General features: G+C 41.0%; 1 protein-coding gene across 2 annotated transcripts; it reads left to right on the top strand.

The window, feature by feature from the left end:
* The first annotated feature begins 1,067 nt into the window (after positions 1-1,067).
* tesk2 (testis associated actin remodelling kinase 2) lies at positions 1,068-26,296 on the top strand. Of its 2 annotated transcripts, XM_076098742.1 has the most exons (14): positions 1,068-1,497; positions 4,288-4,736; positions 5,405-5,524; positions 10,680-10,801; positions 13,115-13,163; positions 14,897-15,088; positions 16,607-16,753; positions 17,749-17,831; positions 19,295-19,379; positions 19,885-19,968; positions 20,740-20,826; positions 22,414-22,552; positions 24,191-24,724; positions 25,538-26,296. In XM_076098742.1, the coding sequence occupies exons 2-14, from the start codon at positions 4,614-4,616 to the stop codon at positions 25,843-25,845; spliced, it is 2,073 nt and encodes a 690-aa protein (XP_075954857.1). In that variant the 5' UTR covers positions 1,068-1,497; positions 4,288-4,613; the 3' UTR covers positions 25,846-26,296. The 2 variants fall into 2 exon arrangements, with proteins under 2 accessions (XP_075954857.1, XP_075954858.1); XM_076098743.1 differs by lacking the exon at positions 14,897-15,088 and having other exon boundaries at positions 1,071-1,497.
* The last annotated feature ends 838 nt before the right edge of the window (positions 26,297-27,134 follow it).

Raw genomic sequence — 27,134 nt, 5'->3', positions numbered from 1 at the left:
GAGCATAAGCGCTGAGGTCAAAGCACCTGCCCTTGTAGGAATGAAATCTATCAAAATAGACCCTATTTGGCCCCATACACATGCCTATAACTTATTTATTAGCCAATGAATTCCCCAAGTGTATTTTAGTCACTCGCAAAAGCTGCAAAACTTTTAATCAGTGGCCATCTCTTGAAGTATATTTCCCACGAACAAAAATAATAGGTTCATAAAAAAAGCAAACAAAGAGGCCGTGCTTTCAAGTTCTCCAATTTGTTGCACATCAAAGAGCTTTGGTTAGAAACGTTTAAGATGGAATCTAACAAAAGTAGCGGTGGCTGAGTTCACAATTGTTAAAAAACGGACTATTTTGCAGAAAGAAGTCAAGTCAAGAAGTGATTGTTTGAATTAATTATGAAGGTTGTATTCAGTATTTGACCTTTTTATTCAGTTCAGCATTCCTCATAAAGTAATATATCTCTATCTTATCATTATTTTTCCCGTGTATTTATGCTGTCTCTCTACTGTTTGGACTGCTTCTGTTTCCTCTCTTTAGTTTCCCTCTGTTATGTGGCTATTGTTTACCTCTTTGTATGAGAAGTGATATACAAAATAAACTGATACTTGAACTCGAAAACTAATTTACGATCAAAGTTGATGATTCTACTTCCTGTGTCCCTTAAATATTCTTTGCTGGAATTACATTTTTTTTTATAGATAGATAGATACTTTAATCCCGCAAGGGGACATTTGTTCACTACAGCAGCATTATGATACAGGTAAGCAATCAAAGTAGTAAAAATAAAAATATTGACCATAAAAATGCACAATATATACAATGAAATATAATAATATTAAATTAACTAACTAAACAGGAGTGCAAAGTTAAATTAACTAACTAAACGGTAGTGCAAAGATTTTATTTATTTTTTAATTTAATGTTTTATTTTAATTTTTGCATTGCTTTAGACACGTACTGAATTTTGTTATTTTTTTATTCCATTACTTGAGTGTTTGAGTGTTTTAACACGCGCGCACACATGCACATGGACGCCTGGCCATTGATTGGTTGATTTACCCTGCCAATCAAATGTGGGCGTGGTTAGGTGGGAGTCACTCGGGTGAAGAGCAAAGAGAGACGACGGAGCTGTCAAACAGCAACAATCGGCTTGAAATACTATCCCGGGCGGTGCAACAAACATCGTACTTTGCTCTTTTGTGGCAACAAGGACGACAGAAGCAGACTTCGACATCACTTTGAGCATTCAACCTTTTGGGGGAATTGGGGACTTCTTTTACCGCTGGCGACGAAAAACTTCCTGTTTTTATGTTGTGTGTTTGGTGGATCAGGCTAATGTTTGTTAGCTCTTGGTTTAGCTTAGAGTTTTGTTGACAAACTAGCCACAGTCAGCTGTTCTGTTTCGAAGGGTTTCGCTTCTCGTTTGTGATAAATGCTACATGAGAACGGCATGGCACCCAGCTTCAACTGCTGTAAACATCTCCATGAAGTAACATCAGGTAAGTGAGCTAAACTTTATCAAGGAGTACAAGACAACATTGACTGTTTTGGGTTGTTTACATTGTGTGTCTGGCGTTGATCCAGCTCTTTTTACTCATCTAAGCACCTCTACTTAATATGACTTGTTGTATCAGAGCTGTTTTGGCAGCACTGACTCATTAGCTGTCCGTGGGATCAAGATAATGGGCAGGTTTCTGTTCCGCCCCATGGACTCCTTCATTACTTTAAACCCTGGAAGAATGACAGGTATGCGGCGGCTCGTATGTCGTTGCAGTTCAACACAATAGACTGTGGTCAGATAAGAGGCTTCTATTCACTTTAGTTGAATGTGACCTTGCTCATTTACTTGACAAAGATTGCTTTTTTTTAGTGAACCAGAGACCTCTCAGCTGTCTGAATACTAGGATCCACACAGTTACTCCAAGAACAGTGTATCAGTAGATGTTGTCTTATTTAAATCAGTGTGATTGTTGTTTTCTTCTATTGTGATGCAAGTACACACACACACACCCACTAAAATAACTGTCTCTCACACACGCCCATTTAATTCCTCTTTCCCTCCAGAGACACTTTAACCCTTCCTGCAACCTATCATTATAACATCACTTACATTTTTGATTTATTGCTGACATTTTCTATTAGTCTGTAATCCGCCGAGACACAGCTGGATAGTGTTCAGTCCCCCCCCCCCCAAAAAAAACTACTGTTAGAAACATTTGGCCCGAGGCTGCTGTGGAGATGTCCCATCTGTTTCGGAGCAGCAGCAAGCCACATTTTACAGACCAAAAAAAGCTTTTAAAATTCCACCCTTTTCCTTTGCTGTGGTGTCATAAATCCTTTCCCTTTGAATATGAAGGCAGCAGGCCATAGTTTAGAAACAAATATAGTAGTGCACGCTAGTGGCTTGTCAATTTTCTTTTCTAATCACTTGCATCAAGACGATTTCCTGCAGTATAGTTCTATATTCCAGGACTGTGTGATGTGATCTTATTTCTAAATGGTATAAAGTTGTTTTACAGAATGTGGCTAGGATAGTTTTTCTTGTAGTTGATGGACTGATTAGGTCTCTGTTGAATGTTTACCGCAGAAGTGTGTGTTAGAATGTCTTCTCAGTATACTGCTCTAGGTTTGGAAGATCACCCTGAAAGAGATAGATTTTTTATTTTTTTTTACCCGCCCACAGTATCTTGTAGAGTTCAGCATATTTAGTAGTTTGCGTGACTGAAATTCTGGTGAGCGTAGGAAGTTTGTTTACTCAGAATCGGTGGCTTTGACCGCTGATGTAGGTGAGTGTGGGCACACAAGCTCTTCTCTGTGGCTTCACTTACTTCTGTGGAAACGTGTGTCTTCGTTCTCGCTCTTGGATTGCGAAGCTACTCAAATGAGAAAGAATAGCCTAGGCCCGGGCACTTGTGGTTTTGCATTTTTCTTGGCACTGGCACTTTTATTCCTGCCGTACGACTTCAACAACTCATAAAATGAAGAGTATAAAAGATAGAGGATGAGGAAATGCCTTTTAAGGATGTGGCTGGGCCAGAGAATGACGTCAGAAGTTGTCCACTAGATCTGAAGGAACTCTCTCGTCTAGGGTCTGTGATGTAATGCGAACGGACCAAGGCAGAATCTGTCCGTGTCATCTTAAAGCTGTTTTTAGTATTGGATCTTATGAGACCTCTTCCTGGTCTAACATTGACTCTGATTGTTTCTGCTTTGGTTGAATGTAGGTCGCTTCAGAACATTTCTTTTTAAATCTGCCACTCTTCCTTCCCATTTACTGGAATACGTTTTACTGAACGAGTCCGGTTGTGTCTTGTGTACACATTGTAAATTGATTACATCTGATTTATATGACTGCGATGTGTTATTGCTGCCGGGGGGGGGGGGGGGGCAGAAATCTCAGAGTACACGATGGCAGGCTACCGGTATGTAGTATTAAAAGTGTTCGTGTGAACTCATTACCTTTTTTATGATGTGCATGAGCTCATTGTGGGACACAAGTACTTGAAGGAATAGTTCAACCACAAAGGAAAAGTTCGTTAAAAAGTTCCTGAATCCCAAAGTGACGTCTTCTGTCCAACCAACAATTGTTCAACTTACAATAATGGACATCAGTGAAAAGCAGAAAACCTCCCATTAATCGGCTGGAACGAAGAAATGTTGTGCATTCTTCCTCCAACAATAACTTCAATGATTAATTGATTATCAAAATAGTCGCCAATTAATTTTCTGACAATCATAACAGGTGCTCTGTGGAGTTCTCTCGTAAATAAAGTTTTGTTTAGATCCAGTGTTACTCACCAGCGTTGAGTTTTACTCCACCTTTCTTTCAAAGTGTTGGAAAGAAATCTTTACAAGCTTGAGATCTCACTCTGGAGTAAAGTGTTCTTAAAACATAGATATGAAAGCCACATTGTTTGGGAGTGTAGAGACCTTTAGCCACAGGCTCCCTTTCCTGTTACCCTTTGTACCCTGCTGGTTTTGTTTTGGATGGCAGAAAGGTCCAGGACCTGAGCTATTCCTTGGCTAATCTCCCATAATTAGACAATCGGCCCCTATTACAGCCATTACATTTGGGCCTGTTGAGCAATAGTGGCTCGTCTCATCCATCCTAATGCAAGGCCCAGTCTGCCGCTACAGCTGCTATTAAATAGCCAAACATTTTAAATAAATGACAGCATGGCAGCTTTTGTTGGATGTTTGAAAGCATGAACAATAAACCCAACCATTATGATCTTAATATAAAACCACAGAAATGACGCTAAATTGAGTTTTCTCTTTACTTTCTCTAGGTCTCCAAAGGCTCACAATACATCCGTCAAACATGTGAAATCCCTCTCATCCTGGTGGACTCCCCACTTACAAGCAGTGAGGAACTGGACTAGTGGGAAACATCTTGGATCCAGCTAGGGTGTGTCACCAGGGGTGCCCTGAACCAAAATATTAAACGGAAGTCTATGCGTGTGACATATTCTCTCCCAGGACACAAACTGAGTGAAGTCTGTGCTGCCGTGGAACCCTCGGCACCCTTAAAACAATCCAGTCCTCTTGTCATGTGGGTACATTACGGGAAAAGGCCCATATTACCCTCACTGGTGTCACCGTCTTTCACATCACCATGGACCGGAATAAACGCAACTCCATCGCTGGGCTTCCTACGCGACCCGAACGCACCGACGAGGACAGAGATGGTTTCGGAGGGTTAGGGGTCGGCGAGATGGGCATGGGCCCGCCGTCACAGGTCAGTCGCTGTTCTGTATTTATTGTTGGTAGGACGCATTTCACATGTGCAGAGCATACAGCACTTTATAGTATACAGTATACAGGGTTAAATATATATTCTATCATTTCCACGTTCTTGATATCTTTGGAAAGAGAAACATTTCTCGTTGAGTTCTGATAAACGCACAATATTAATAATCAGGTCTATGGGCCTACAAGTCATACATTATGTGAGCTTAAAGGATACTTATTGTTGTTCTGATAAAGATTGTTGTTTGATTTTTATACCATCAGTAGGACAATTGTGTGCACAATTAATAATAATAATCATCATCATCAACCATTTCTTTCCAATCTGTGTTTTTGGATATTCTGTGCCAATCATTTTTCAGTAAATACGAGCGCTGTTCAATGTTTGAGTTCAAATATTCAGTTTTAGTAGAGATGCACACGAGAATTCGTGTTCTTGGAAGGTTTTGAGGTTTGAGAAAATCTGAGAAAATCAGTTTATTCTGGTGCAATCAGTCTATACATCTAGTTTGCGGCCTTCTAGTTCTTGCCCCACTTAAAGGCAACATTATCTACCTCTGTCTCAATTTTCTGCACAAGCAACTTGCAGCAGCGGCTCTTCAGCATCAGATAAAAGATCCTTACCTGTTGATAGCAGTCAGTTCTCGTCTTCTCCAGGTGGGCAGGGTGTGGCCCTCATCCTACAGAGCCCTCATCAGTGCCTTCTCCTGTCTGACGCGTCTTGATGACTTCACCTGTGAGTGGATTGGCTCTGGATTCTTCTCTGATGTCTATAAGGTGGGTAGAGATTACAGTTCTCTGGGATCCCATAGGCTCTCCTTGATTGTCTTGCCTTTTCTTGATTGACTTTATCTTTTGCCACTTTTATTCTTTGTACTTAGAGCTCATTTTTGATCCATGCCTCACTCCTTCCCACCCAGCCAGGGTGGATTATCATAGGCCAGACACTCTGTCTGACACATACTCATTTGACCCTGGGATTGATTGATTTTTCCTGCTACGTGACGAAAGTCGTGCTCGTGCCTTTTGTGCAACGGTCAGGATTAATAGTCATAGGAATAAAAGGGAACTTGTTGTGCATGCATGGCCTTCACTAGCAAATAGCATTTATATGAACTTAAACTGTTAAAGTCAAAGTAATATTCCATATGATGTGATCATGTCACGTTAACATGCTTGGTGGGTCAAGGACTGACTGTTTCTGAGGTATCTTGGTCTTCACTCAGACAGTTTTAGGTCAAGTTAGACTGCAGTCACTTCACAGACATCACTTAAACACAGACTTATTGACCCCGTTATTTAGTTTCCTCCCCCTCCAGTCAAGTAATGTTTGGCATTATTTGTTTGGTTGGTGATGTCAACCAATCAAGCATCAGCAGATACATTTATTTGGTCTTGTTGTTTGTATTAACAAGGCCGCACCGTAAACTGTGTGAAAACGGCATGATTCAGAGTGATGTAGATGAGGACCACTCACTAGCAAAGGAGCTGAAATAAGCAAGCATGGCCTTTGACGTTGTGACCTCACGCCACTGTGTACATGCAGGACTGACCTCTTGTTATGTAAAGGGTTAACACGGACAATAACGTTGACGAGTATGTATGTGGTCTCTCGCACATGAATGGAAATAATCGGATTAATGAAGAATAATGGCCCAGAAGGTTTTGGATGACATTGAGCCAGGCTCCGTTTAACTTTGCAGTATTTATTAATTATGTATTATAATTAACAAGGGCTTCTATCTTCAACTGAATGTGTTTATTGGAATTTTAATATGGTGTCGGTGCAGACCGATAAGCCCTCTACTGTACATCGATGTAACAGGAGATCTCTATTGGATTGGTGGAGTGGTTTGAAATTCAGTTTCCATTGTGTCTCACTCTCAGGCACCAACTCTGGTCTGATCGATCATAATGTTGATGGTGTCTGACAGCTATTGGTGAGTGTTGGGTCGACCCAGGCTGACCTTAAAGATACGTATTGGAGCAAATCATGGCATAGTTATTAGGTATTTATCAGCCATATTAAGCCGTTTGTTTATTGTAACCCAGCTGTCAGAAACAGCCCATTGTGGGACTGTGATACTGGAGCTGATTCATAACGCACAGCGCTGCGAGTGAGTGAACTACAGAGACATCCACATTCACAGCAGGTATCCGTGAAACAAGTTCGGCCGCTTGGGATTAAACAGCGGCCACTTTGCTGTCGTGCTGCTGTTTTAAAACTGCGTTTCAGCTTCAGTATTTTGATGGGTTACTTGGTGAAGAGTAGTTGCCCGAATACCGTCTACAACTGTCTGCCACACCACTTACATTGTGACCCTCCTCTCTCCATAGATATTATATAAAAGACTAAGAGACTATAAACCATAACTTTATACAACTATAAACACTGGCGGACACATGCTTTACAAAACGCTTTATTAAACTATATAAAACAATGTATTTATATTTAGGAGGTGTGATGCAGGTTGTAAACTGTCTGTTTAAAGCTGTGTGTGCACTGCGCAGTTCTATTATTTCGGAAAATGTTGGCTAATAGTAATCATGGCTGTAATGGCTCATAAAGAGTATTGTTTCAAATGTGAGGGTAAACAACTGTAATAGAACGTCATTTTTCTAGATCTAGGATGGATCACTTACCACCTAAACCAGTTGAGGCTCTAATAAATGTTCAGACACAATAATCAAGCTAACCGACACATTTACGTGGGCCGTGCTTCCAGTGTGCAATTTATTACAAGTACCACCTCACCCTCTAGTTGAGTAATGGAAATATCCGTTAATAGTTTCTGTGAGAGAGAGAGAGAGGAATGCATAGGTAAACCGAGAGAAGAGGAAATGGAGCAGAATGATGAAAAGCCTAAAGTCGAGGAGGATGACAGACGGAGACGGGAACAAAAAGGCGGTGAAATTAATGGTGACAGAGGTTGAGGCTAAGAGAGGGAGGAACCGGAGGAGGACAAGCTACTGATGTGGGAGAGCACGGCAAGACTATTGAAGGGGATGAAAAATGGGGATGTTTATCTAAAGAGTGCAATTCTGGAGAAGAAGGTGAAGTAGAGGAGATCTAGAGCTTTGGCTAGGGAGAAGAGGAGATAAGGGAGAAAGGGTTTTGGTATATTTGGTATATTTTCCAGAAATGTGCAGTGGTGAAAACAGGAGATATTGAAGAGGCGAGTGTGCAAGACCACAAGTCAGAAAGACAAGGGGACGAGAAGAGAAGAAGAAGAACTTGGGCTTGAGTACTGGGGGAGATGAGTAGATGAGGATTAGGGGCGACGGTTTGTTGGAGGCCACAGCGAAGAGGAGAACGAGGGGGATCAGGAATACATGCAGATGGGGGGGATGTGAAGAGTGAGGAATGGGGGGTCGGAGGAGGAGGAGGATAGACCCAGGATGTGGGGGAGGAGGCCTTCAGAGGAGTGGCCATCTGTTGTTTCTGCCGTCCTGTGGTGGAGACCGTCGGCTCTTAGCCAGGCCCCCTGTCCTTTGAACTTGAAACAGAGCGATTTCTGTCTCTGCATGTACGAGACAAGCAGAGGAAGAGAGTAGTGTACACAGAAAACTCCCAGAATCAGGGATCTGTTCTTTTTCATGTATATATATATATATAGATATATATATGGATGGATGGATGGATGGATAGATAGATGGATTTGATAACTTTGCTTTTCACAGCAACAGATATGTCCATTGCCTTTTATTTTAACACCTCCTGTATAACTAATATTGACCCAACTGTCCAGTCCCTTACCTGCTGTAAGTAAGTGAAACTGCCCATCCGTCGTGTCAACAGCGTACCGGATATGATGATGGAGGCAGCCATTGTTAGAACAGTGGTTCTCACCCTTTTTCAGCGCAACATATTTCCATAGATGCACGTTTTTCAGGATTTCTGAGAGAGCTGTTTGCAATGATCACCCAAGAAAAATGCGGGCTAACCAAATGATGCTCCACCATTTGTGTTAAGGTACACACACATGTCTAATCATATATTATTATTTTTGTTTTCCACAACTAAACATACTGTGTCACAAGTGCATGTTAGCAGTATTGGCACCTCCCCCTTTTTTCCTACATCAGGTCTTTAGTGGTTTGAAATGATCGAGCTGTTGCTGTATAACGTGACCGTAGCTGTGATGTGACAGTAAGCAGCTCTGTTTTGCATCTATGAAGCGTCCCAATGATTTCCTGTACTAGGGGAGGTCTTGATAATGTTTGAAGAGGCTCTTTGTTGCTGCAGACGCAGGAGTATATATTTAGGCCTTTCAGACTACTGTATTAAAACCTGCATCATGGTCTGGTTATGTTTCTGCTGTCAGGAAGTGCGTTAGTAAGAGTCTGCAGCAGCTCAGTCATTTGGAGTGCTGCTCTCTGTGGTTTGCAGGTTGATATTTCCTATCTGCACGCACAGGAGAGTATGCAGAAGAAACCGAATTCCTGGTAATTAATGCAATGCTTTGTTGTGCCTTTTGAAACCTGCGGTGTGAAGAGCTCAGGTCACTTTACTATTTCAAAGGCTGTGAAGTGATCGGCGGGCAATGGATAGACGTGCAACATGGGACTCCCCCGTCTTTAATGGGAGCCAACATTTACAGCACGCTCATTTGTATTTGCTTGATTAGAGAGATTAAGTGTGTTTAGAGCTCTTTCAGAGTGTGTTTGGAATGACTTCAAATTTACATCTTTTGAATTACAAATTCACTCTTGAACACATAACACTGCCTGCTGTTTGTCAGGAGGAATGTAGGAGGCACGTTAGGAGTGTTTTTATATATTTTATTTTGTATCGACATACTTTCTTTTTTATTTTGTCCAAGTTTTCTTGGCTTTAATCTTTTAAACGCATTACTAACATAATACCAGTATAAGCTGCTGTATACTGAATATACTGCAAAATGGCATTTATACATACATATACACTATACATATCCACATGCGTTATTTATATAGCAACCTGTTACATTAGTTATTCAATATTTATTCCAGTATATTCCGATATGTATTTTGCACCGTTGCACTACTGTATTATTATGTGCATTTCATGAAACATTCTCACTTATAGACATAGTTCATATGCACATGTATTCTTTTTAAATGCTTTTATCATCTGTCACCTACTGCTATATACACAATAGCTAAAAGTTCATGTTTACTCGTGTTCAGCTTTGTTGTTTTTAGCTCTGAATGCACAATGAGAGCAAAATCTGGAGAGAAATTCCCGGTATGTTGACTCATACCTGGTCAGTAACGATGATTCTGTTTCAACGATACTTAGAATTTACTCCAACCAGGCATTGTTTACATTTAGCTTTTTTTTGTAATATACTGTGATCACAATAATAATTCAGTAATATTAATATTTTTCAAAGATTTGAGAAACAAAACCATTGTGTACTGTTTGAAACGTCAGTAGGAAGAGCGGCGGTGTTGTCTTCATGTCGTGACCTGTCTACAGTGTTTGCTCGCCTTCCACCAGAGGCATGCTGGGATCGGCTCCAGCCACCGATGGATGGATGGATGGATGGATGGATGGATGGATGGATGGATGGATGGATGATGACGCTACCCCCATCTAACATTTAGATGGAAACTAAAATCCCAATGCTCAATAATACAAAATTGATTGTGCAGCTCTGGGTTGACACGTCTACTTTGTCACGGCTGGTCAGCGGCGTCTGACCCCATTTCACTTCTCTGTTATGAGCTGCCGTCCTTTTCTGCTTCCTCTGTTTCTCTGCTGCATGAGCCTGAAGTGACCATAATAGAAAAGCGGTGTTTCAATGTGTTGATTTATTTTGTTTTATATAATCCCAGTCTTTTGCAGCCACCAGAATATAGTTAACGTAGCGCAGGTATTGGGATTCAGCCCTTTGTTCCGTTGCACTTGACTTTATTTTAAATGTGGCATCATTTGACTGTTTTAAAGGTACGTCATCGGGCTTCAGACCAAGTGATGGCTCTGAAGATGAACAAGCTCAGCAGCAACAGAGCTAACATGTTGAGGGAGGTCCAGCTAATGAACCGGCTCTCCCATCCGCACATACTCAGGTTGGTAACTGAATAACTGACAAACTCATTATATCCAGGAGGCTTACTAAAAGTGTTCACATTATTGTCTAAAGGTCTAATCCAAATGGCCTGTCAAGTATCAGTTCATTGTCACAGATTCAACAATAAGGGAATAATTTGGAATGAATACATGAATGCATTTACACGTGCTTATTTTAAGGCTAATAATAAATTGGAGAGAAAATCCCCGATATTTCCGCACAAATGACGTTACTCATTATATTAGTCATTTCTTTTAACACCTGACGCTTTGAGTGATATTATATTAGTGTCTACCTCTACCTCTCTCACTGGCTCATGAGTCTGTGGTTGTGACCCGTTTCCTTTGGGGTTGGCTAGAAACTGTGTCAAACTCAGAGCCTATTAGAGCTGCAGCAGCAGCTGCCTGGAGGCAAAAAGGCGAGGAGGACCTTCTTCTGTGACAAGTGAAGAGGACAAAGCTCCGAACATTCAGGTTCATTTTTTAGGGATTTCCAGTCAACGATTGGCCAAACTAAATGAGCAAAGCATGATGCTGTGTAAGCGCCGTACGCCTGACTCTGTGGTCCCTGAAGCTTTCGGGTTCCATCAACAGCCAGCAGTTTTTATGGTGGTAGCTGCAGAATGAACCACATATTTTTGTGAGCTGACCAGTCACAATAGACTTTATTTAAATAGCAAGTTTAAAAACAACCAGAGTTGAACAAAGTGCTTCGCAAGTACAAGAGAACAGCGAGTGTGCACAAACTTGTCAGAGCAATTTAAATAAATAAATAAATAATGCTTTAAATGCTGAAACTTTAAAACCGCTAAGAGCAACCAAAGGCCACTGAGAACAAGTATGTCTTGAGGTTTTTGTCAATGACTCAAACAGTGAAACTGCTTTTAGCTACGAAGCTGAGAACAGATGGAACCAACTTCCTGATGATCTGAAAGGCGCCCTTCACTTTAACTCTCTCACATTTAGATGAAAAGTCCCCCTGTTGTCCTGTGGCTTTTGTTTAGTGTCTCTGCTGAATTTTGTGTCCTTTATTGAATTTAGGGGACCTTATTTTTGTATTTATTTTATCATTTTTCTTTATTGCACTTTTAATTGTTTCTCTGATGCACTTCTTCCTCTCATGTAAAACATTTTAAACTGCCTCTGTATTTAAAAGGTGCTACACAAATAAATGGACCTTGCCTCTCAATTTATGACAGGAAAAGGAAAAGTCTGTAGACTAAATAAAAGTTTATAGCAATGAGAATTCAAATGACTTCAGTACCCCAGAATAGTATCACTGTTTGCCTTTTTGTAATAAACACGTTCTGACCAGCTCACATTCTGCTCTGGGCTCCTGCGTGGGAGAGTGTGTGTTTATTAACACGCACATGCATGCATAGATGTGTGTGTGTGTGTGTGTGTGTGTGTGTGTGTGTACGTACGTGTGTACTTGTGCATACACACACACACAGTATCTTTTACAATGCCATCTTTGTTGAGCCAAGTGGATTGTGCGAGTGTGTCTGTGTGTTAATGAGCAGACACTAAGAGGGTCATTGTTTGCTAAAAACCCAACAAGGACCCACAAAGTCAACCTTTTCATTGCCTTGAGAATTACGAGGCCTTCAACGCTGCTCGTGAACAAAGTAGCTCTGCTCACACACATTGTTTCACTTTAGTTAAAGGGGTGCACGGCCCTTTTTTGGCTTTAGGATATTTTCCAACCTCTTGGGCTTAAAATGCATCAAATTTAAAAAAATAAAAAATAAAAAGAAAATGCATTGTCATGAAGCTCAAAACAAGGCTTTTCTCTGATATAGTGGCATCCAATGTGTCAGTGTGAAACGCACACAAGCAAAGGAGCATTGTGTAAGATTCTGCTTGTGTTTATTAAGAATGTAGAAATTGACAGGCTTGCTTTAGGGAGAAATGGATGGTATGCAGGTAAAGCAACGGAGCTGTTATTATCCCCCTGATAACAGACAGTCTGGCAGTAATCACTTGTCGAGTCTTGCCCGCCGGAATCTTGATCTTTTCTCAACTACTCTTCCTGCTTTCTATGTTTACTCACTACACAGAGGGTCATGCAAGTGTTATGGTTCGATATTTCCATGTTATTTTAATTTACATGACTCATTTACATGTAGAGCCAAGTGCTTGAGCTGAGAGAAACCAAACGCTTGATGTACTGAGAAGATAAGTGAGACAGCCTCAATGCTCTTGATTTAATTGCTTCCTGTCAAAGTCTAACAAATGTCCCTGTGTTATCTCAAAGATCAAACCATGGCGTTATGAGACCTTAATCCTGCATGTCTTCTGTGGTTTTGCAGGTTCAAGGGAGTGTGTGTCCACGAGGGCCAGCTTCACGCTCTGACCGAGGTAGGAAAACACCATTTCACATCACAGCTTTGTTACAGACATACAATAAGTGAGATCAAAGTGTCCCTACTAATGAAAGGTATAGTGCACTGGGCCGCTATGTTGCAATGCTTCTCGTGAACTGAGACACCCACGTGTTTGTTTATGTTCGTACTATTTTCGGGTGAACATCACGTCATCATGAGCACAACAGAGAAGCACGCTAGTCTGTAATTGTGGAAAACCAAAAGAACTTAATGTTCCTAAGTGTAACACTTAGGCTGTGTGTGTGTGTGTGTGTGTGTGTGAGAGAGAGATAATTGTGATTCAAGCAGCAGATATTGTATACTGTATTTTCTCACCGCACAAAGACTATATTTAACCTGTGTTTGTGTGAGAGAGGGACAGACAACTGTGTGTTTGTGATAATCATTAGTCCGGCAAAATGCTCGATGAGCAGTTGATATATTTATCTCCTTCATGAAAAAGTCGGGCGTATTTCTCCTGGTTTGGGAGAGAAATGGGAGGTACAAATATAACCTGAAACCTTCGGTTTAGAAGGGTTAATATGGCATTCCTGTGGTCGCGAGTTGCTCCTTGAATTAGTTTTGGTTGTCTTTAGTTTTTCTGCTCTAAAAATACACTGAGCCAATGTGAAGCAGATGCACTCTGACAGGATGTAAAAGAAGATATTTGTGTCGGCTTTCGCGTCGATAATGCACTGAGATTCTGTCAGTGTTTACGCAATAACTCCTATGGGATTAATACAACTTCTCAAGACCACCGTTAAAATAGAAAATCACTAGTCTGACAAACACAGAAGTCTGAAAATATTCTTCAATTCATATTTAGAACCATTAGCAGGGTATCATGACATAGGAAGCATTGCTAAATGATGCATTCTAGATATCACGATTCCTCTAAAATAAAGAAGAATTTCGGGTTAAGCTGAAATGATTATGCAATTAATGTAAATTAATCAGCAACTGTTTTGAGTTTTTGACCACTTTGATGGGTGTTTTTTTTCTCCATTATGTTCTGTCAAACCAGCAAGAGTACACTAGATTTCAATGCAACCATAAAAACCCAGCTGAGTGTTGAAAACTCCTTTCCGATGAAAGTAGCTAGCAGCACTAGCTCCAAAAAAAATCGATTTGTTGTTTTCTGTCTGGATGCAAAGAACATTTCAACAACTATAACACAAGTGTTTCTACAGTACCCACTCTATCTCTAATAGAGGAAATAAGTCCCAGATAATTAAAAGAAGCGTGATGTCCGGAGCCGTGGGATGATGTTTTATGTCCCGTGGTCGTTCACGTATCTGTGCACAAACTGCACAAAAACACACATTCACGACAGTTTACAGTAACTGTAAACACGTTTGTGCTGCAAATACACGTAACTGTGGACAGATGGTACAAAACATTCGATTCATCGCACTCTGAAGAAAGCATACACTGTTAGAAATGCTTCCAGGCGCTCGCACATGTCCGTGATTATGCTGTCGCTTTGCTCAGTGAATGCTCTTATTGTAGCTCTGACAAACAAAGACAAACACCAACTTTCTGCAGGAACAGAACACATCTTAAAATGCCAAATACACACAAACACACACACAAACAAACACACACATTTTTCTTCCTATACTGCAGTTGCAAAGTGAATCCAAGCGTTGTTAGACGTATAAATACACATACTGCGGTAGGTCTTGTTTTCCTGCTGCAGGGTAAACAGATCCTGTTGTGTCGTGTCAGGAGCAAGCTGAAGTCTCTGACCCCAGTAGCAGGCTCATGCTGTTTTGTTACCTGACCCCCCACTATGAGGCCGTGCTCGGAGGAAATGGAGAATTAAGTTACTGCATGGCCCAAAGCCACGTCGAGAAACTCACCGTCTCTCACGCACGGACGCATGCAAATCCACGGACCACGCTGCAGAACAAACAGAATGTAGGCAAAAGAAAACAGTTTGAAGCACTTTTTTCTTTAGAATTTAAGAACAATGCACAATACACACAGCTATTAGACAACGATGGATATCCTTCTTCCTCAAGCAGCCAAAACCTGTCCGTTGAGCAGTGAGCCAAATAGTGTTCCCTCTGATTTTTTTTTTTTTTTTTTTATTGCTCGGCTCAGATTCAGTGGCGTCAGACTGTGTTGAGGGCTGAGATGTGTCGGTATTTCTTTTAGCTCTTTTTACCGCTTGCTCTGACGGTCACTATGAAAAACGTTTCTAAAAAAAAAAATCTATCTGTTTTGATGTGTTTGAAAACGTAACATACAAAGTAGTTAATGTAAATGTACAATAAATAAACAGTGATATGATTTGTTTCACGGCACTACTCTGCCCGTCTTAAAGGCACCCCAGGGTGCTGCATCACCCACTTACAGACCCACTGAGCACCAAGCCTCGCTCAATCCAATGCACTTCATAGGAAAGGCTCCTGCGAGCATAATCTGGGTTGATGGTAATTCATGACCCTTGGCAGGATTATATGCTGCTGGTTGAAGCTGCTCCCAGCAAACAAGGATCTTTCTGTTTGAGTATTTCCAGGTTTTCTTTTTAAAACCTGAAACACAGACGGTGTGTAGCAGAACAATTTCCGAAACAGAGTGTTTCTCATTTCCTGGGCAATCTAGGTTGAACACGATCATGGCGAGGCCCATACATGGCTCAAACATGTGCTTTGTCAAGTAATTACTGTGGTATATCAGTAACTCGGCAAATAGGATAACGCAAATTCCAGGGAAAATACCGTGCCCGAATAAGAGGCTTTTTTTATTTGAATGCAACTTTACTCCCATTCAGTTACTTTCGGTTGACACAGCAGGTGCACTCTTTCTCTAAACCGTGTGATTGGCGTGTTGGCGTGTTAGGGAGCTCAATCATTTAAAGCATTGGTTTATCTTTTAGTCCACAGACTTTTCAAAATAATAGCGATAAATAAAAGATAAAAAAGACGCAATAGACATGACGGATCATTCATGTCTGGTGGAGTGTTTTTATGGATGTTTCACTCTACAGGATCCAAGGATGAAGAGTTAATTTAGATAGAGTACCAGGCTGATCAAATGGTTGTAGGCCTAAATGTAGATCATATGTGAGACAATAGTTTAGCTCACCTCTTGTCTTCATCAGGCGACATTCTGGCAAAAACATTTCCACACATTAGGTGACGTACCGCCATCGACCGTCTGAGCTGACTGTGTCAGGTTTTCCATATAAGAGATTCTGGGCTTCAATCGAATAACCACTTTACTCAATCGCCACTTTATTCAGTCGCGTGAAGAGGTAGAGACCTCCTCCCCTCAACGTCAGCCCCCTCCTAATTCTCTGTCGAGTTAACCACTGTTGTGCGTGATATGTGACATGGGATTAGTGCGTCTGTGTGTCTGCAAGCGAGCAGCAAGGTCAGACACGTTATTTACCTTTCTTATTTACCTGTGTGTCTCTTTGTCTTCCTCCAGTACATCAACGGTGGAAACCTGGAGCAGCTTCTAGACAGCAACAAACACCTGAGTTGGCCCACGAGGGTGAAACTGGGCTCCGAGATCGCCAGCGGTTTGTCCTACTTGCACTCCAAAGGCATATTCCACCGGGACCTCACCTCCAAGGTTAGCTGGACGGCTAACTGGTTGTTAAGAGGACAAACCGTAGCTCCAAATAGAACTGCAGGCCTTCTTGTGGCCTCAGTACAACACATTAGCATTTCCCGTAGATTTGTATTTTTACAACATCTCCAGTAGATTCAGGTGGCCTAGTATCTCTGCAAAGTGCTGTACAGTATATATTCAAGTATTAGTGCTTTTGACAGCTCACAGTGCAATATCTGTGTTTGGTCCCAGGATGATGCAGCAATCTGTGAACATAAGACTCGTCTTGGATGTCAGATACAAATGTTAGAGGTGTGAGGTGTCCTGACACGCGCATCTCTTTTACTCCTACACCCGATAACCTCTCCGTAAAGAACACAGTGTCACAGTCCGATGTGATCATCTGTACCAGACAGCTTCTAGTTTTCCAACTTGACCCGGAGCCATGCTGCCATGGAGCTGGCAGGGAGCGGGGGCAGCGTTCACTCTGCTGTTAACTCGTATCCATTGCCTGTCCAAGCTAAGAATAAAAAATATAAATGATGCGGTCAGAGCAGATTATAGTTCCTCAAATGAATACAAAGCCCATTTGTTTATGACTCATATCTCAGTCATGAAGCTCAACAGACGAAGCAAATTTCACTCTTTTTATAAATTCTATTTAATGTAATGAACTTGTTTCAGGCATTCTCTCCTTCCAGCTGTAACTTTATGCTATGTTCTGGAGATCATACTGTGTTCCGATTATCTACAGTAACGGTAGATTTACAGATAGTTCCGTTTAGAGAAGGAGGAAGAGTCCGAACTTCATAGCTGTGCATATTTATGTTCTGTTATTTCCTATTTTATAATCTACAGAGAATGAGAAGGAAAAAAAGGCCCTAGATTCAATTAAGGAAGTCGAGGTTTTGGCTCAAATTGTGGTCCCGCAATTTCTTTTTCTTCGAATCATTCTGTGTCACAACTTCCTCAACGAAACATGAGAAAATAATGACACTGGTTTTGTGTATTCACAGAACTGCCTGATCAAATGCGAGGACAACGGCTACACGGCAGTGGTGGGAGACTTTGGCCTCGCAGAAAAGATCCCCACCAATCCGTAAGACGTTCTCCGTTTCTGTCATTCTGATTGGTCCAAAGACGATCATACGTCCAGTGTATAGTTGCGTCAATGCTCCTTTACATTTATATATAAAGATATAGAATTATATTCACAGAGGATATAAAGGATAGAGGATTATATTTTGAGATTGGAACAGTAATAAATAACATAAATATAAAAATAAATAAATTAATTATAATTATTAAATAGATATGGACAAATATATTATATACATATACTAAATAAAAGTAAAATAAAATACTTTCATTAGAATGTAAGGACTTCAATGAACAAACAACAGTTTTTACTGTTACAGTTACGTAGTAGAGTCTCAAGCTACTCTCATTAACTCCTGTCTGCCCGTGAGTTGTACACAAACCCACAAACTACCTGCCAATCACCAGACGGTAAGCAGACAGCTAGTGTGTGAGTGGCTGAAGAAGAAAGCCGAGCATTCAGCACTTAAAGCCCATAAAAGAGGAATATTCGACTTCTTTTAGGTGGTGAAACACGACTCCAATAGAGTTGTTCTATGTCTGCTTGATGTGTGACTGGGCAGTTTGTTGGTATGTACTGCCCCTCGTTTTACACCAGGAGTTAATCTTCTCATTCAGAAGCTATGACGTATAACATCTGGGGAAAATGTCCAAATTCTGTTTTTCCTGTTCCAGCTATTTGTAACTGACTTGAGCGTGTTCCTCCTCCTCATACCAGCAACGTGTTAATTATTAACGCGTGCGTGTCTGGCACTGACATTACCAGTAGGCCGTACAGATCACATTCCTAACTTTAGTGTTTTGATAACAGGAGGATACCATCAGTGCAGGGTTGTGTTATCGTAATGCTGCAGAAGCACAATGAAGGAGAGACCATTGTTTTCTAAAACATCTTCAGGAACAGAGTTGATACGACTCGGACAGCTGAGCATTTATTTAATCTTGTGTATCTATGCATGTGTATGAACATGTGTGAATAATGCAGATGTAATGTAGCTACAGGCAGGCGACAGCGGAGGCCGGAGGCGTTATGTTTTTGGGTTGCCCGTCCGTCTGTTGTCCGAGCTGTTCGTTCTCGCGGAGCCATAAAACGCCGATGCGGTAAATCCAGTGTGTTAATTGAGAAGGTTTGGGGTTTGCCAGAGAACGACATGACAGAACATTTGAGATGAAAACTCTGGTCGACTTCACCTTATCTAAATCTAAACGGAGCAAAAGCTACTGAATTTACTTTTGAGTGAAACATCCGGGGACACAGTGAGCTTATTAGCTCCTTTTATCTCGCAGGTTGTTCTTTTTCATGTTGCAGAGACATTTTGAAGACATGACTTCACACACTTCCACGAAATGCCTCAGAGCCTCTGAAGTTTTATCAGACACAAATGTCTTCCTCATTATAATGTACCAAATGCATTAACATGTTGTCCGTGATCTGTGTGTGTGTGTGTGTGTGTGTGTGTGTAGTGCTGAAGTAGAGAAACTGTCAGTGGTTGGTTCTCCTTTTTGGATGGCTCCAGAGGTCCTGAGAAATGAACCCTACGACGAGAAGGTAAAGTCACGAACCTCTAACCTCGAGTAGCACGTAGTGGTACAAACGGAGATGATGTGGAAATAACCATTTTAGTATTTTAAATAACACTCTTCTGTCGTCTTTGATCAATCTCTGGCACAAGAATTTCCTTCGGGATGAATAAAGTTCTAATTCATCTTATCTCTTAAACTCAAGTATGATTATATTAGATGAGTTTTAATTCAATTTAAACAAACATAGGGGAAATGGATCATAATAACCAGCAAAAAGTAGGGTCTAGATTAAAGCAAATCACTAATGATGCATAGAAAAAAAACAAGATCGGATGAAGACGCACAGTTTTTACTGATCTTGGAATGTCTGTGATATTGTGGAGCTCAGAGAGTTTGGTACATTTGTAGCTTAATTTAGTGAATATCAGGCAGCTTCACAAATGTTCTACTTTATAATAAACCAGTTAGCCAATTATGAAACCAATGAGGAGCATGTTTGCATGTCTTAACGTGTGTCTCTCTGTTCTCAGACCGATGTGTTCTCCTTTGGGATAATCCTGTGTGAGGTCATTGCGAGGGTCCAGGCTGACCCCGACTTCCTTCCCCGCACGGAGGTGAGCGCTCATCTACTTTCACCTGTTTTCCACCTCGTATCACTCCGCCTGCCTGTTCGCTTTGTGCACAGGTTGATCTGTTGCTGTCCCATGATGCTCACCCTGTTTGTACCAATATCAATTATATCTTGTGTCATACAGTATTTAGTGATGTTTGTGTAAATGTCATTAACCAGAGAGGAGTTTGTTTTTAAAGTGTGAAATGTCCTCAGCACGTTTTATACTCTAGCTAAATTTAAGGGATCCTTATCCAACATATTTATACATCATCTTAAACAGATGTGGGTTGTTGTATAAGAGGCAGATTTAAAAGGCCAGTGTGTAACATTTAGGGTGTTTGTTTTGCAGAATATAATATTAATGTGTTTTCTTTATTGTATAATCATTTCAAAATAAGAATCGTGTTTTCAAATATTGATATCGGTATTCGGCCGTTTACCTCAAATCAACTGCAGCTATTTTTGCAGTTTTTTTTTAATGCATATTTATTCATTATTGTAAAAATATGAAACTGAGCTTTTGGAAACCCACAGGCACATGTATCTCCACACGGTGTTATTCGAAATGTCGGAGCCAAACCGAAAACTTGGCAGTCGGCAGCAGCGTGTCCGAGGGATTAGTTTGACATGAAGCTGGTTTTGGCAGAAGAGCTGCAGTCTGTCAAACATCTCATGAAGCTCTGTCGATCTTTGTCTTCATCCCACTTTCAGAATAGTAAATACGAATTTCCTGTTTAATGAATCTCTCCGTCGATCTGTCTTCTCTGAGCAGAACTTCGGCCTGGACTATCACACGTTCCAGCACATGGTTGGAGACTGTCCACATGACTTCCTCCAGCTGGCCTTCAACTGCTGCAATGTGAGTCCACCACACACTCATCTGTCTCAGTCGCTCTCAATGAAGACATTTCAGTCTCCCAACACTTGTATCTGTGTTGGGAGAAAGACTTTTCCCAAATGGCTTGTCTTTGTTGTTGTTTCTCAGGATTCCCACTGTTTTATTTTTAATTTCTTAAGTAACTATTATTCCGTTGTTCAGAAATAGAGGGGCAATCTGATTATCTGAGTAATCTGAGTTAGTTCCCTACCCGGGGGGTCTTCTGTTCACTAAAAGCTTTGATCAGTTTGATCAGACTCTGCTTTTCTCTACAGTCATTTATTTGTTAAAATGAAGCAACTACTGAGATGAGGAGGAGATTAAGTACATCGAACCAAAGCAAATACAATTTCTTATTTCCTCAGAGTTTGGTTTTGCTCACATCCTAATCACTGGACTGTAATTGTGTTCTTTAATTACAAACCACAGAGGCCGAGGGCATTAAAGGTTTTGGAGCCCCCTGCTGATTGAGCCTGTATTGGCTCCCTCTGTTGTCTCGCTTTTATCATCCTTTTCTCCCTTATCCTCCATCCAAGTCTTTTCTTTTTTTCCAGGGCACCCCAGCACCCCATTCTTTAATTTTCTTAATTAATTAATCAGCTGTCTTCATCTTTAGCCACATTGATGTCCCCCCGACTTGTTTTTTCTCCCTCGTATACCCGTTCCCCTTCCAAACTGTCGATCTACTTCTTCTTATTCCTGCCTATTTTGTTTTGCTTCCCCCTTTTTCATCTTCTACTTTAGTCCATTGTTTTTCTTTGCATTTTCCTCACTTTTAAATATTTTCAACAAAGACGCTCGATGTAACATCTTGACATGTTAAAGCTACTGCGAGGAGCTTTCCTCTTGTCTTGATTTGGGCGTCTCCTGAGGACAAAAGCGATAGTGTTATAGAGTCCCTTTTAGAAAACCTCTCATGTTACTGCAGCAGGGTCCGACAGTCCTGGTTCTGGTTCTCCTGGAACTCCCTTCCCTCCAGCGGGCCCAGCAATACGGCAACCCCAGCAGTGTGGTGTCGGAGTTGGCTCCCAGCGGGGGGGAAGCTCTGCTCTTGGCTCGGGTTCGGTCCCAATGACAGAATAACTATGTATCACTGATGGTCTCGTTTACTTCTGTAGGTCATATAGAGGCAACGGTATAACATTTAGACTGTTTCATAACCAGTTAAAAGTTCCTTGTAGTAACGTTAGGGTGACAAACTGCATGTTTTCAGAGTAAAGTGCCAATAAAAGCCATAAAACAATCTCTCTATGTGCCATTAAAAATATAGTAGATTTCCTGGAAAAAACAACTTGTAAAATAAAATGCAAATGTTTGTAGAGGCGTCAGCTCTGGTCTTGTTTCTTTATGTTTATTATTATACTGTTGTAGAATAAACATGGTAATATTTTATTCATGTTTTTAAATGTTACTTGCAGCACCTTTTTAAATGGAAAGTGAGCTTGTTGGTGTACGTTTGTTTTCCCCTGATAATAATCTGATGAGTGCAATCAATCCCGTCTTCTGCACCATGTTACTGTATATAAATCTCATCCTTCTCCGTCTCTCTTGTGTTTTTTCTTCCCCTAGATGGACCCTAAACTGCGTCCTTCCTTCCCAGACATCGTCAGGCACCTCGAGGGCGTTGTCGCGGGCCTCAAAGTTGAAGAGATGGAGCACGAGTGCGACCCGCTCAGCGGAGACAACGACAAGAAGACCGTGTCCAAAGGTAACGGTCGCTGCATGACTTCTCACTCTGTGATGCAGTGATTTGGTCATTTCAGCTTTAGCTTTACAGTCAATATAAGGCACCTCCTTTTGTTTACAAGACACCTGCAACTTCCTGTATGGGTACCGTCCTGTCATCCAACGAAGGCAACAGAAACCTATTTCCTATCCTCCTGGCCTCTCTAGCCTTTCCCCTCCAGGCTCTGCTCGTCCTCTTATCTAGTCAGCCGATCAGCTGATCAATGTTTCCCTTGTCACCCCGTCCGTGTCGATACCAGTTCTTCCTACAAAGCACGCTGTTGATTCCATGTTTGTTTCAGTCAGTTACAAGCAAACAGTTTACACCGTCGTCCTCGCCCAAACCCACAGCCAGTTTTGTTCAAGATTTAAACTTCACTTCCTTTTCAGTCAGATAATGAACTAGTCAGCAGAGTAAGATCTCTTTTTCCCATCTGGATCCCCTGTTCTTTGCACCGCAGTAAGTGATTCAAATAAAATCTGTTCCAACGTTTAACTGTATCGCACTTCAAAAAAGTCTTTGGTTGCTGATAATATAAACTTCACCACGACTTAGGAGGAGAACCGCTCTGAGATTTTAGATGCCTATTTTGAGATACTTGATCCACGCAGGGTCCAGGTTTCACTTCTAATTTGGTCCAGCGTATCGCCGCCTGCATGTCTGACCGTCCAGGAGGCAGTAATGCAATGTTTTTGTTTCGACGAGCCAAACGGCTACTTTTCCTCAGTTCTTGAAGAAGGAGAGCACGAACATATGACGTCACAGGTTTATAGAAGTGACACTTCTGGTGTAGTTCAGTCTAACAACATTTAGATTTACAGTCGGTTGGCATAAGTATTATATCTTGTATCTTATGTGGGAAACAACCTGGATCTGACAGTTGTTCTGCTCTCCTCCTCCAGCTCCTTCGCTGTGTTTACCTGATAACATCACCATTTCCTCAAAACCAGCATCGCACTCGTAGTAGGAAATATTTCTGTTGCGTAACGACTTTTTAGCCAAACATTTTGGTCTTTTTTTGGCCCTCGTGAGTCACATGAGTAATTCTCTCAGATATTTCCTGGCATAAATGAGACACACAATCTAACAGAAGTGCAGCACTAAATGAGATGTGAGAGGAGATTAAAATGAGATGTTTTCATGGTCTGCTCATCTGTTTATATGTAACAACTTTGGGAATAACTGATTTTTACAAACTAGGGATTTTTGTGCATATGAACAATCTCTTTCTTAATGATGTGGTGATGATCAATCGCTGCAAACTGAGACTCCATTGAACCGTTTTCCCTGCTGCACTAATTAAAGTTTATGAGAATATTAAGATCCAACTACAATTCAGTGGAGATTTCTGTTTGGAAACATTTGAAGAACAGGGATTTAAGGAACTCGTGCTGCTGTTGTCTCCACAGGATTTAGCCTGTATTGCCACCTAGTGGTGGTGTTATGTTACCTTTCTTACTGTCAGAGCACCAGCAACAAGATGTGATGGTACGTCTATTTCTCTCCAAAAATGGAATATACACCTCTAGAATTAAAACTCGTGAATTTGACTATCAAATGTTAAAGTTTTATGTAACCTTTACGCAAAAAAGCATCATAAAACTCATCTGTCTCTTCAAGGTGAGAAGATCCAGGGCTTCAAGCGACTGAACCCTCTCGGTTTCCAGGATGATAAAATCCCTCCAAAATCCCCACGCCCCCGACGAAACATCTGGCTCAGCCGCAGCCAGTCGGACATCTTCTCATGTAAACCAGGGAGGAAAGTCAACGTCCAGGACCCTTACTACAACCCTCCCAATGCTCAGAGGGCCTCCACAGCCCACAAGATCAACCCATTCACTGCCCGAGAGGACCTGTGTGGGGGCAAGATAAAGTTTTTCGATGTGCCCAGCAAGTCTGTCTTCTCGCTGGTGTTTGACCTCCACTCGCCTCCGGGGAGCGTGTTCAGTCCCCAGCCGTCTGTTCATGGACCCGGAGGATCCCAACAGGGGACGTCTTACTACTGGCGGCAGCTGCCAGGAAGACAGTGTCACTCTCTACCGGTGTGCCCCCAGCTGCCCCGCTCCGAGGCCTTCCCCCTCGCTGCTGATGTCAGCACCAATAACAACGGTTCTGTTACCTGTAACTCCAGCCAGCTCGCCACAACGCTGCTAGGTGAGTTGTCCGTGAGATGTCCTTTTAGCATTTTTGAAATGCTCTTAAAATGTTACAAAAAATGTTTAAAAAAGAAGCTTTTTTGACGCTTGCAAAGAGCTTAAAACGTGTAACAGCAATGCAACATTATTTAGCATTTCGAAATTTGGGATGCACCGGATTTTGATAATGTTCATCATAGACCCGTGAAAAAGAATAGATCTATATAAGAAAAATAAATTAAATAAAATAGAGGATTAAATAAAAAAATAATTATAAATAATAAAAACAAAATGTGGAAATACATAAAAGTACAATATGTAAGTATATTAAAAAATGTGGATATATAAAGTAATAATAATATAAATAAATGAATGTGGAAATATAAAGACAAAGATCAAAATAATAAATATAAACTTTATAAGTTTTTAGAAGAATAAGGAAAAATAAAAGGAATACAAATATATAATTACATAAACAAATGAAAATAGATATTTTTTAAAGTATACAAATAAATATATACAGAAATAAATGTACACATGTTAAAATAAATTAAAATACTTATTTTTCTGCTATATATATTTTTTATTTATATTTATATACATATATATTTTCAAATGTACGTTTATATTTCTTATTTTACAGATATATATATTATTTTTATGGCCTTCATTCATGGTTGTTGGTTATGTATAAACGTGGCTTTTGGCAGTTGGTACAAGTGGGAAGCAGTTGCAGAAACTAAGCCACATAGATTCTTTTCAACTTGATCATTAAAGTAGATAATAATCGTTCCCTTTGTTTCGTCACGGTTTTTCTCTTTTCTCTCCTCAGGAATCAACTCCAGGTCGGACACAATCCTGGCGGGAAATGACGTCCTGCAGAAAGCGGTGCTGAGTGGCTGGGTGAAGAACTACGGCGTGGTTGAGATCCCACCTTACTGCAAGCAGCAAGGAGGGGAGGAGGACGGAGAGGTGGAGGGGAGGAAGGAGCAAAAGGAGGAAAAGGAGGAGGAGTTTGGGGAGAGCTGGTCTCCGATGGTCCCCAGCATTGAGAGAAACAGTGGAGAGGCGATGGACTGTTCCAGCATCCTGGAGGAAGAGGAGGAACGAGAGAGAGGGACCGACCCCTGCCCCATGTAACGCACATGTAACTCCACACACACACTCGCACACACACACATGGTGGAGGTGGTGGATTTGGACAAGAGACGGAGACTTTTAACTTTGGAACGAGGACATGGAGACCTGACACATTTCAAAAAATTTGGAGAAAGACAAAAATGATTTTTATCTTTCAAGTGAATGTTTCATGTTGATTCATAAAAGCACACCTGATGGAGATAAATAACTAACTTTCAAAGATGTTGAACAGAACAAGTCTCCATTTAGCACAAAGAAAAACCTGCTTTTATCAACACAATGGACACTCGGCACAGAGATTATTTTTTTGAAAAGGTTGTTTATATTTAATATTGTGAGATGATGTAGATTTGTTTTCTTTTAAAGGTTTCGTATATTATGCGTCTTGTGTATGGAGATCCGTTGTGTTGTGTCTGTGTTTAAAAATCAAAGCTTGTGTTTTGATACTTTCCCTCTGTGTTCTTTGTTAGACAAATGTTTATAAGAAATCAAATCTGATTAATCAGACGAGGTTCAGACGAGAAAATGAGGCGATTTATAATAACTGGGAGCCTGAACAACAACACTCAGACAGATGTTTCTATGTTTCACACCAAGTCTCCAACGGATTCACAGGGAGCTAAATGAGATAGTGAATTTAGAGAGGAGATGGTTTTAGTTCAGGATTTCAACTAGCCACTCGTTGACATGGTGGCGTTTTTTGTTTGGTCAGATGCGCGATAAATCAGCATTCATCCTTCAAAGCAGAGCATTCACAAGCGGTGTTGTCGAGACGTTAAATCCAGAACACGCAATGTAGGCAAACATGAATATTGTACAAATTTAAAAGTCCTGGTAATGTTTTTTGCTTCTCGAAAGCCAACTTTCAAATCTCAGATGTCAGAGTTTACTTGAACTCACCACACGTTTTCAAAACAATCCCGTCTTGCAGCTCTAAGTGAAAGAACAAGTTTAAAGCAAGACTATGTAACTTTTGAAAAGACAAAATAACAATATTTCTCTAACAAATGAAGAGTTGAATTCATAAACTGTAAAACTCACCCTGTCTGGCTTTGATGCACTCGGGGATTTAGCCGCTAAAGCCTCACTTGGTCTGGTGACCAGTAGCTTATGGTGGCTAGTATTAGCAAACTTTAGATGTTGTCACTTTGTCGACTCACTGTGAAATGCAACTCACACTATTCGTGTCACTAATACAGTCTCCAAGGGCCAGCATGCACTTCCACCCTCAACAATGTCGTCATTAAAGCAACTCGCATCAAAATATCCTGAGAAATAACCACAGCCAT

Source organism: Anarhichas minor, unplaced genomic scaffold (genome assembly GCF_050575085.1).
Source record: "Anarhichas minor isolate MPS153535 unplaced genomic scaffold, ASM5057508v1 ptg000024l, whole genome shotgun sequence".
Lineage (NCBI taxonomy): Eukaryota > Metazoa > Chordata > Actinopteri > Perciformes > Anarhichadidae > Anarhichas > Anarhichas minor.
Note: the sequence above shows the minus strand (reverse complement) of the source record. Positions and strands in the feature narration are given on the sequence as shown.

Coding starts and splice junctions, on each gene's coding strand:
- tesk2 (XM_076098742.1), top strand. CDS start 4,614: ATGGACCGGAATAAACGCAACTCCATCGCTGGGCTTCCTACGCGACCC. Junction 16,754..17,748: donor ACCGGGACCTCACCTCCAAG/GTTAGCTGGACG, acceptor GTGTATTCACAG/AACTGCCTGATCAAATGCGA. Junction 22,553..24,190: donor CAAGAAGACCGTGTCCAAAG/GTAACGGTCGCT, acceptor TGTCTCTTCAAG/GTGAGAAGATCCAGGGCTTC.